At 43.0% G+C, this 12,410-nt stretch overlaps 1 protein-coding gene across 4 annotated transcripts in view; it reads right to left on the reverse strand.

Annotated features, from left to right (window-relative positions):
• slc12a5a (solute carrier family 12 member 5a) overlaps positions 1 to 12,410 on the reverse strand; it is a 168,706-nt gene that overhangs the window by 51,451 nt on the left and 104,845 nt on the right. For all 4 annotated transcript variants that reach the window (XM_030419606.1, XM_030419605.1, XM_030419608.1 and 1 more), the window contains exon 2: positions 289 to 389. In XM_030419606.1, the coding sequence (XP_030275466.1) occupies positions 289 to 389 (101 nt within the window). The remainder of the gene's footprint in view (positions 1 to 288; positions 390 to 12,410) is intronic.

Consider the following 12,410-nt stretch of genomic DNA (forward strand, 5'->3'; position numbering starts at 1 on the left):
GGCGCCTGAACACTAAATAGCTCCTTTTCTGGTTTTGTTTTCTTCATCCCACTGAGAGCACAGTGTAAATACACTTGTGCAGACTGGTGGCAAATTACCTCATTGAAGTTCTTTCCTGTAGCAGTGTGCGGTTTGCTTGCATTAACCTGAAGTTCCCACATGCCCTTCGCCCAGAAATTACCCTCATTAATCGGTGTCTCAGCCCCTATTTAATCATTGAATTGTGAGAACGAGTGTATCCTGCTTCGTACGATCATGCCGGATTGTGTGCAGAATATCGGAGCGTACCTCAAACAAGGCCATGTTCTTGCCGTCATACTGCTGGCTCTTCTCTGCGGCAGCATCACTGCTGTTGATGAAGGGGCTGCTCTCCTTGGGGTTACTGTCGCCTGGAAAAAAAAAAGACACACTCTTTTAGACTGGACTGAAAGATAATAAAGAGAGGATCATTCGGAAAGCCAGACATGAGTACCTTCGTGTCAGAGTAACCTTTTTTTGTGTACTAAAAAAAAAACCCCTCAAAAAGAGACAGGCTTTTATTTATCACTTAATTTATCGTCCAAGCCAAGAAAGACACGCAGACAGAAAGCTCGAATCAGAGGACACGTGCCAAGAGAGGAGGGGAGGCTCGTCGTCTCCGCAAAGCGCCCGCAGTCAGAAATGCAGAGAAACAGAGCCATAACTAATGGAGTGTGCATTCACAATATGTGCAGCGCTATATATTCCATATGGCCACGGGAGAGAAACACAAACTGGAACATCTCAATCAGTTCTTTCTCTACGCTGACAAACAACGACATCACAAGTTTGAAGGCTAACGCAGGAGGAATAATAAGTTCAAACGCTCGGCAGCTTTCTACTCTCAAAACACTGAACAGTGGAAGCAGTGTGATGTTATCTAGGTGACAGCTTGCTGTGGGCATCATGACTCCACCGAGAAGCATCTGTCTGCAAGTTCACAGTCTGAGGCACAAGGCGAATCTTCAAAATAGATAAATTGTCAAGACAAACAGGGGCAGCGTCCATCCCTGGGGAGACATATTGACCGAACTCTCTCTAAGATCATTGATGAGCTCATTGATTTCCGATTGAGGTTTGAAAATGGATTGCAAACAACACCGGACAGTGACCGATCCATTGTTGCTGTGCTCCAATCACACCATGTGTGGCTAAACACAAAATGTCTTATTTTTCTCTCCACGTTACCCCTGGGTCTTTGTTATGCTAAAGACTTGAGGAGTAAGAGTGACAAAAGCGACCATAAGAATGACCGGAAAGAATGAGCCGACCACCTTTAATTATTTGGTTTATTGTGTAGGAGCCACAGGACGTCATTTTGGCTTCATTATCAAGGGTAAATAAAGCTGTTTCTGTTGGAGAACAGTGAAATGTATGTAATTTCCTTTACGTAACTTATAGGTCCACTTTGTGAGAAAGTGAATTTTTGAGCCTCACTCTCAACTTGTCAAGTACTGACGCTTTGAGATGACGACTGACCCGACCTACAATCCCAAAGCGTCAGTATTTGCCGACTTTGTGACCAGAGTTTCTTACAAAGTGGATCTTTAAAATACGAGCAGAACCATTGAAAGTTATCAAATTGGTCAAAGTATGAGGGATCACAGCTACTATAGTTTCATTTCACAATGAGTAACCCAATGTGGGTGACGAGTAAATAAAATATGATGCTTGGCTTAATAATCAAAATGTGCCAGTGTTATCGAACACCTCACTGTTCTGAGCTCTGGCTGTGATTAGCCTTTGTGCTTGAACTGTTTCCTGACCTGATGTTTGGCTCTTGTCTTGAAAAACAATTCAATCCAGAATCATTCATTTCACCAATGAAGGAGTGTTTGGTTTCATTCGTGCCATCCCCTTCGAGCATCTCTTGAGGGAGACAGCAGATTGCTCTCCCTCTGGCTCTCGGTCCTGTCTTGGACCGAGCGCCACAAGGCAGAGTTATTTATAGCCGGGATGCAGCAGCCATGTGCCATGACGTCGGGGCACCGCTAGCAGCCGGCGCACTGTTCTACAGAGACAGAGCAATAGGGCCACTCAGACGGGGACGCTGAGAAAAGGGGCTGTGTGTGAAGATTTGGGGCAAGAAAAGAGCACGAGAGGGATGACAGACGCAGACAGGGGACATGTTAATACAAAGAGATTGAAAGAAAGAGAATGAGGGTGCAGGTGAGAAGATGGGGAGAGACAAAGATAGATGGGGCGAGAGCCAACAGTGAAAGGAGAGAGAGAAAGATATGAGCTCAGACAGACAAAGAGGAGGCAGAAACGGTAACCCGCAGAGGGAGAGTGCCTCTCTCTCTCTCTCTCTCCACCCCTCTGCAGGTTCTCCGGCTGTAAAACGTAAAAGCTTTTGATGCATTTAAGGTTCAGCTCACTTTGACCTGCAGGTTAAAAACACACGACGGTTAAAAGTGAAGCCGGAGCGCAGGGTTTTCAGAGCACGTGGATTATTTAGTTTGTTTCTAACCAATGTTTTACCTTTTGAGACCATGTGAGGATAATACGAGCTGCACTCTGTGTGGCTTGTAGCAACAGGGCAGATGAGACAAAGGGCAGTGAACTCGGATGGACGCGTGAACTCGAAGGGAAAGGTACAAGTACTAATATATGTGCACGTAAACACTGAAACGACTCAGTTATAGCTACTTCCTGCAGTTACTATAGTTGTATTGTGCCATTATCTGACTCATTGTCCTAGTGAATGAAATAAAACGTATGTAGACTTTATATAAAGCTGAAACAGTTCGTTGATAATTTGATATACCGATGAATGGAAAATTGTCACAACCGGTTTAGAAGAAAATTTTACTTTTGTCCCTTTTGGACTGGTTTTTTTTGGACAAAACCAGCAACATAGAGGGGTCATTTCTGGAAAGACTAAATGAAAGTCAAGGTACAGATTATTCCATAATGAAAATCTCTTTTTGTTTTTGCAGCCTGACATGTACGCACACTATGGCGTTCGGATATATACTCATCTACTCACTAGTCTGTTTTTACAGGCAGACTAACCGAAACTTGACAACTTGTAGACTGATCAATAAAGAGTAAAGTGTGTATATTACAGTGTAGTAGGAAGCTTAGTGGTGTTGAAGTTGAGGTCATGCGTCCGCACTGTAGTTACTTACCATTAGCTTTTTACTTCTGGTACTAAACACGTCGGCCACTCTGCTCTCTTTACTGGCTGTGCTGTACACCTAAATCACTGTGACAGCCACACAACTGATGAATGAGCAAGTCAGCCAATCTACCGACATCTTCAGCCTCCACTGCTTAACAAAAAAGCCCCCAATGTGATGCCTCACGGTTTGCGAGCCATGAAAAACTACACCTACACGTGTCATCGATACTGCAAACTGATTTCCTAGGAGTCTGACGTCTCAATTTACAACTTACTATAGATCACCCTATGGAGTGTTTATCGAATGGTTAATGAGCGTCTCAAGGATCAAAGTGGATACACAGATCAACTTACCCTCTTTCACACACAGCGCATTTCTTAAAGGATCAAAAGGATAAGCGATGCAAGTGAGAATACACATACACACACACACACACACACACACAAACTGTTGTATATCTGAAGGGCTAATACCCCGAGAGAACTACTCTATCCTATCACTTATCTCTCCACGGCCCATTTCTCCTCATCTTCTAATAATTAAAACTCCATCATCAAAGGAATGATGGATCCCCCCTTTTTGGAAAAATGACAGTGCCTGAAAGAGTGTTTTTTTTTTGTTGTTGTTGCTCTGACCGCATCCCCCAAGCAGCTTATCCTCCCTTCAATCTGATGGGATCCATCCAACAATGGCTCTCGCTATCAAAGCCTCTCCCTATCTATGGTCAAAATCCACAGCTTTACTGCTCGCTGAGCATGCGATCGTCTTCCAAATCCTCTCCCAAACAAAGACACTGAATCTCTACACTCTTCTCTCATTTTCTTATCCCAGACATTTCACTGGAGAAGTTTATAGTCAATATACCGAAACTCATACTTGATGCTCTTTGTGGTTTAGAACTCAGTCGCTGCCATGCCAAGCAAGGCAATTCATTTATTGTGCTACTTCGCTGTTTTCTTGTTTCTCATTCAGAATAGAATGCAACAGTGCCTTTGTTTGTAGCATGGGAGGACAAAAATGCGATGACGCCAAGATTTTCAATGCTGTCAGTGTGCACAACAAGCACCCATCCACAGGGCATTCTGACACTGACAGAAGAGCTCTATTAAATGTAACTAGCAATTCTGATTATCAACCGATTATTTCTGAAGACTACAAATGTCAAACATATTGTTGTAGAAGCTTTTCAATCGGGAGGATTTTCTCTGTTTGCAGTGTCGGCTGGAGAAAACAAGACATCTGAAGATTATACTTTTGGTTCTCCAGGAAATACTGATGATGTATTGCACTGCCGGTCGTGCCCATAAGTCACGCAAGGTACAGTATCATGGTGTCTAGGGGAAGGGGAATAAAATGCTTGCTTAACCAATAAATTGTACTGGGTGGTGCAAAGCCAAGGATGTAGCGACAACACCCGTGGCAAAAAGTGGATCTTGCGTTGGGGGAGGCAAGCCCTGGAATTAAAATGGTTGATCTGCTAGCTTGGTAATGTTCATTGGAGTTTGATGTTTACTGTATAGATGGATTTGGAAAACGCCAACAAACGTAGAGTGGAAGGGGAGGAGTAAGTCGACTGAAGGGGTCAACCAACGGCAGGCTTACACACACAGTGTACTTCCGGTGAGTCAGCAGCAACTTTAGTTTATTTTGTGCGTTTTTGAATTCCCACAGTTATGTAGATTTGATAAAACCAAAATTATTTCAATTTCAGAGTTAAAGATGGCAAATAAATCTACACATAAAATCGCTTTGACAGTACTGACTAAGTCCTGCAGCTACAAACATTTACAACAACCAGACTATAGATCTTGCGTGCACGAGCCATACTTACATGTGTACTATAAGTATGAGCGTACGTACATACTGTATGTGTTTGTGATGATGGAAATATGTGAGTGCTGTCCCACTAGTGTATTCCTCACATGTAGTCTCTGCTTCCTACTGTCTGTGAGGATGAGCTGCACCAGGAGTCCACTTCCAGTGTTTGAGTACAAATACAAACTTTTACTGCAAATGAGCGGGGGCCTGCTCTCACTCGGACAATTCACAGTTTTCCGGCGGCTCTTTGAACAGAGCCACAGAGGAGTACTTGGTGAGAGCTATTTGACTTTGTTTTATTGATCCTGCTTGCAACAGTGGTGAGGTGGTGACAGTATCAGTTATTGTTCTCTCTCTCTCTCTCTCCCTGCTCAGTGTCACGCTGCCATATCTGGTCTTTGTCTCTGCTTACTCACTTCAAGGGGAAAAGCCAAAGAGCTAGATGTTGATTCTTGAGGAGCTGACTCAACAGAGACTCAGGGACCACTTGTTGGTTTGGTGCTTGTGTGTGTGTGAACACAGTTTATATGTGATGGTGCATATGCTTGGCACGGGCCCCAGTAACGGTGTTGTGCAGCAGCAGAATACCGGCTGTGGCCAATTAATCTTAGTCTGTGCAGAGATGGCTGGATTTCAGCCATTTTATGTGAAAATAGGGCCACGTGAAATATGATAACTGCTCCACTGCCGCTGACAAATGAGGCTTTTTATATGCGTCCAAAATGTACTCACAGCTACTTCATGTATGAAAAAGCAAATATAGACTATCCTTTTGGCTGTTAGTCAGACTCACAGTGGAGTGAACAGTGAGTTCATGTGGCTGTTTGGAGACATTTAATTTGCATCCAGAGAGACACGCTTCATCCGGTGGAAGAGTGAGGAATTTAAATGGAATTAGTGGGATGGAAACAAACAATTAAAACAAGACAGAGTTGGATTTTCTGGCTGCGTTCCCCGGCATTGTTCCTTGGTGCATCGCCAAATCCAAGCAGGTCATGAGTTCACTCACTGATTCTCTTGTCACCACAGTAATACATTTATTCATGACTGGCAGTCAATGGCAGAGGGATCACTCCCTCTCCTCTCTGTCTATTACATGTATATACAGAGAGAGAGAGAGAGAGAGAGAGAGAGAGAGAGAGAGAGAGGAGGATTGGATATTGGGTGGAGTCAGGTGAAGGATTAAGGTCACTTTAATCTAAATTCCAGTCAAATCAGGATTGACAGGAATTTAACCCAAATAGATCCATGTGCAAGTCTGGAAAAATATGAATCTGTCTAAAATTGACCCACGTGTAAGAGGTCTCAGTTATCAGGTGGTTTAATATTAAACAGATCACAGAGGGGCACAGGAGGACGTGTTGAACTTTAGAGCTCCCATGCAGAATTATTCATATCAGTATAGTTAAAGTCAGTGTTGCTATATTAAAGGTGCACTGTGTAGTTTTGGGGAAGGCATTTTTCAATCGGAAGAGAAAGATCTTCATCGACTGACTTTTTATTCCTAAACAAACAAAACAGACAAACTCTCGTTGTTTTCGTGACTGAATAAACTGAATAAACAAGCTGATCTTAAGGGACAACACAATTTCATACTGTTCTACTTGTTTTATATGTGGCGGACCCTGTCACCTCCAAACAATATTCTGGGGACCTTATTGTCTTCTGAGAACAACTTGTTTATTCTGTTATGGAAAAAATAAGTTTGTATTATTACCTCATTATAAAAAATTCTGTGTATGAATTTCCTTTTCCAAAACCACATAGTGCTCCTTTAAATTGCTAGTCAGTTTTCCATTCATAATTTGTCTCGGAGTTTCTAGGACAACAGAAGAATTTCGTAAAATGATGACGAGATGTGATCGTATCATCACGACTCGATAAAGGTCAGACGATGACAAATAATGATATAACATCGTTGTGCGTTCGTAGACCTAAAAATTGGCTCAACCTTTCAGATTGATTGAAACTGAATGCAGCACAAAGTCAAACGCCTCAGTTGGTTCAATTCCTAGACCAAGATATATTTGCTAATTTTTGCCAGGTTATGACACAAGCATTGATTATGCTCTATTTCATACATCTATTTCTGAAGAGGTAGGACGACAAGAAGAAGTGATAAAGTACCTGTTGGTTTGTATTTTAAATACTGCATTTACAAGTGATTTACAGAAAGCGCAAACATAATGTACAGAGGAGAAAATAGCAACAGCATATGGTTACATGCCCACATCTGCCCCCACACGTCATCATAAATAGATATTCCCTCACTCTCCTCCTTCCTATCATGGCTGCAGCACCACATCAGAGACACAACAGCCTTGTATAACGGGATCTTATGCTCTGCATTTTCTCCCACTCTCCCCTTTCTAACTCTCTTTCTTCTTATTTTTCTCTCCCGCTGCTTTCATCCATGATGTGGTTTTATGCTTATATGTATATATGGAACCTGCAAGTGTGGATACCTTTGTGGAAAAATCCCCTTTTTTCCCTGAGTGGTGCTGCAGGATGGGACCTGTGCGCTGATCAGTATTCAGCCTGGTGCTTCAGCGCTGTATGAATTTTAATGCAGCCTTGCCTCACAGGGTACGACTTTGACACAGTCCCTTCTCCTCAGCCCCTCAACATCTCCAGCAGAGATCCCCGAGCCTGATTGGCTCATGCGCTGACGGCAGCCGATTGGCTGAGAGTGGAGGGAGGCAGGAGGATGCCTGTGCATGTACATGAGAGTGTACAGCGGCTCTTGGCATGTTGACCGCGGCCTCCGCGCATGTCACCGTCTGATGTCTGATGATGAATGGGTGGGTTTGGACCTATTCCCCCTTGCTGCCGCTGCCTCGCCTCTAGCTGTGCACGTCAGGATTAATTTTTGTTTAATGGCAGGCCCCTGCAACGGCTTCCCAGCAGCACCCTCTCTATCTGACATCAGCCACGGAAGGTGATTGTAGCAGGGTGAGACTGACAGACGAATAAAACTAAGCCATCCCTCGCCCCCTTTATTCGTTCACCTCCGCTACTGACGGCCGACAGGAGGAACATCTCGACGGAGGAAGATACACATCTATGTTTCTGGGTGGTGACAACTGCCAGACTCAACTATGAAATGATGCAGAGAAAGACAGATTGCGAAGGTTTTTTTTTTGGTTTTTTTTTTCGATAAACTCTTATCGTTCTATGACAGAATTCAATTTATTCCTCCGCTTCTGTTTTCACATTATCATGGAATACAGTTCAATAATCTCAAGCTCTAATATTTGACAGATACGAATCTCCTCCAGTTCGACACAAAAACACATCAGTAGCCTTCCTAAAGTGTCTTGGATTTCTACACATCAGATAAGAAGCAAGAGTGGGCTGGCAGATAGTTGCTGCTACACTGTAAAAGTAATTTTGGATAATAGATTTATGGCCTCAACAATGCCCTTGAGATAAACTTTAGATTGGTTTATCAATCAGACTGTCGGCCCCTCCCCCACTTTGACCGTTTCACTTTGTTTCACTCTCTTTAATTCTTTTTAAGCATTGTTCTTTTACTGTCCAACAACCAAAATCCAGACGAGGGAAGCACTCAGCCCATCAGCAACTGAATTTAATTAAATCTGTTTTTATTTACTGTTTCTTCTAGAAAGACACAAGAATTGACCATCAGCCAAAGATAATGCAGTAATGGTCTTTGTGAATATGGGGATATAACATTACAGGGGTTCTATGTGACAATTAATCGATTACTTAAGATTAAGATAAGACAAATACTTGTCTTATCTTTAAATCCAAAAGTAACAAGAAATGTCCACCAAAGTCTGGTGAGAGCTCAACATGACACCTTTATGACCAGCAGTTCAAAACCCCAAAAACATTTAGTTAAAAAGGACAGAAAACAAGAAAACAAGCAGCGAACCTTACGCTCTAGAACCTGGAACAGGCAAATGCTTTTAAAACAATGACTGAAATTGATTATCACAATAGCTGTTGACTTGTTTTCTAGTGACTGATTATTTGTGTCAGTTTTAAGTCATTTTACATTCAGGGAAAATAAACCAGTTCTCTCCTCTCAAAAGCGCACATTTCACGCCCAAATTTTCTGGCACGCTGGTAAACCGAAACCCTTCAGCTCTCCGCAGTCACAACTCGGCTCGTTCGCCTGTCCACAAGCATTTTCAACACGTTCAATTGAAAGGGGAAGTGTCAGGCAGGCAGCGGGCCCGCCTGGTATGAGGTGCGGCGAATGACTAGCCATGTAAAGCCGCTAACACTGAGCCCCGGTGGAGCCCGGTTATCAGACTCCCTCAGGTTGCGGGCTGGCTATGGGAGAACGCCCTGTGTCATGTCAGTCAGCTGCTTCGCCTGCTGCATGCATAGAGACTGCCTGTGGTAGTAACTCCAGCTAGCTGCCGACTGCCGCTGTAATTGGTGAGCCATGGAGCCTCACAGGGATGCAGGGATGAAGGGAAGACATGAAAAAAAGGAAAGAATCGCGTGGGCGGAGGTGAGCGAGTGAGCGTAGCGGGGAGGGAGAAGGACTGAGTGGGAAGAGAGGTGAGGTTGGGTAGGATTATACACTGGTGAGGTAATTGGTTGAGGAGCAAAGGTGTCCCACACCTGCTATCTTTTACTTTTTTTTAAAGAACAGCGAAAGCAAGAAGAAAGATGCAGGGGCCAAGACGCAGGTGGGAGGGAGGGAGGTGACAGGATGGGAGAAACGATAGCAGCTTGGAGATTGACATATTTTCATGAGGTCGTGGATTAAAAATTCACCCCAACTTATCACATGCCAGGAAACCAATTTAACTGGGAAACATAATTTCCCTTCTCGCGGCTCTGGTGCCAGGTCCGGACGACGAGCCAAGCACTATCACACTTTTATTACATTTGGCACATTTTTTTTGGACAAGGGGCTCCTATAAGAGGGTTCAGCAGCCTGTGACAGGCCGACTGAGAGCTATCTTGGCTGCGTCAGGATACGAGAGAGAGAGAGAGAGGGAGGGTTGGTGGAGGGAGAGGGGCCGGCGATCCAATCACCTGCAGCAAAGTCTTATAGGTTGCAGGGATGGTTTATGCGATGGCGAGGTCTGATCGAAGGTGACAGGGCTATCATCTCGCCAGGCCAGCAGACTTCTGGCTCTCTGATGGAACGCTGGAGGTGAGAATCCAGGTGCAAATTAACAACCAAGTATTTTCTCTGCTGACCAGACCCCCCTCCCGGCTGTGGCCACGTTCCTCATCTTTCCACGCCTTGACTTCCAAGTCAGAGAGAAAGCAATCTAGCCAAAGCCCAGAGGACAACAGGAGAGAGGAGGCACGTCCTCCCTCTCCCTCTCTCTCTCTCTCTCTCTCTCTCTCTCAGCACCTTTCCTCATTTATTTCTTTCTCCAGTCTTCTCCTCCACAGGGTGTGATACCACATCCCGGTGGTCTCCTCTCTCCCACACCGCTCTCCACATTCTCCTTCTACTTTGTGCCCTTTTTCTCACCCCGCAAGTTTTCCCTCCTCCACGAAAATAACAAAGTCAACAGGCAGGGCTGTGGACAAAGACGAGCTAACAAAGTAAGACGTTAAATAAAAGCCTGCAAGTTAACATGATGAGAACCAATGATGAATACATTCATGATGAGAACCATGATGAATACATTCATCATTAAATAAATGACTAATAATTTATGATATATTTGCAACCCAAATTGACTCAAATGTGATTCTCATTCCCTTTTATACAGTATTTATTTCATTGTATATTTTGGTCAAGTTAGGTTAAGTGAGGTCCTGTATGGGGGTATGATGGAAGGTTTTACAATACTTTACCATATAAGTTATCAATCAAAAGTGTCATCTGCTATTATTATTGACTTCACATTACTTGATTTAGTCATTGTCATTGTTTAGCCAGCCTGATCAGAAATGATCATGGGTGCCAGTGGTGAAGGACATGCTGACCAGGCGTGAAGTAGGCCTAATTTTACATCAGTCATAGTTGTGTTCAACAAAAACAACAATATGAATTCTTCAAAACAATTAGAACTATTGTCTTATTATCCTCACGCTGATCCTCCGTGGTTTTATTCAGCAACTTTTGAAAAGTATGTCCTCCAAGATAGACACTCAAAATTTTGTTTCAAACTGTAATTCTGTTCACTTGAATATTATGGATATTATTTATAGATTAATGATGAATTGATTTTTATTAAAGTAAAACTTTTGAAACAGACAAATTAGAAAATTGACTACATGAAATTATTTATCATTACTGCTATTATTATTCATTTAATTATTGTTTTACTGTTGCTGTTCACTGAAGGTTGTGGTAGATCTACTGTAGACTTTCATAAAAAAGACATAAATTAGAAACTTGGATGTTTGTTGTGAATCACAAGAATGCATCACTTCTCTCCATTACTATTGTGACTGTGCTGCACCTTCATACGGCAGTGCATTCTGGGAGATACAACTCATGAAATCCAGAACTGTGAGGGACTGCTTCACTCAGAAGTAAATGAGATGAGTTTTTAAGTGCAGTATCTTTTACAGCTCATTCCCCACTGCTGCCAGTTAAAGGGGTTAAAAGCACCATAATGTTAATTTGCTAAGTCTACACCGTCTTGGTTTAAGCAGAACATAATCATCGAGCTGGCTGGTTAATGTAATGGAAATCCACCGTGGAGCAGCATGAGACTTTTTCTATGTTTACTGGACCCACTTCTGGTTCACAGGTCGACTTTCCTACTGGGAAAACTTCCACAACCCCAGATGGTTTGTCTGCTTTGCTGGCCTGGTAAATCTCTTACTATTCCAACTGCTCAAAAATTAAAGCATGCAGGCACACAGATATGGCACCTCAGCTGTCCCTCAAGATAAGTTTTTCTAATATTCTTACGACTGACCATCAGCTGCTGGCTTGAGCTCAAAACATCCTTAAATATCCCTGTGATACAATTATGACTTCAACGTTTTTTCTGCAATCTGAGCAGCATCACACCACTTCACGTGAAGAGACAGAGAGAGAGACTTATTACGTAACATGGCCAAAAATAACTCCAATGGAACATTTCACCATCCTCTCTGAAAGTCAAGGCAAGCTGGCATGGTGGGGCGAAAAGGCTGAGGGGGATAAATCTACATCAGACTAATTTGCAAGGAACTAACAGCATAAACTCAGCTGATTTGCAAGGCAACAACATCAGCGGTCATAAAACTCATGCAACCAACTCAATCACAGCCCTGTCCAGGCGTATGATGAAAAACAACTTCAACTTGCACTGTGACTATTATGTCCTCATCTACAGTATGTCATGTCCGTTCAGCTTTCCTGTGTTGCCTAACAGTAGCATACGTTTCTATTTGTGGCCACTGGGGGGCACAAAAAATATATAATGTTGACATTATTTCACGGTATAAAAAATGATTTGGCTAATGTTAAGACTTTGAAAGATGATCCAAGAAGTCCATTTGAAGTAA

The sequence above is a fragment of the Sparus aurata genome, chromosome 6, assembly GCF_900880675.1.
Source record: "Sparus aurata chromosome 6, fSpaAur1.1, whole genome shotgun sequence".
Lineage (NCBI taxonomy): Eukaryota > Metazoa > Chordata > Actinopteri > Spariformes > Sparidae > Sparus > Sparus aurata.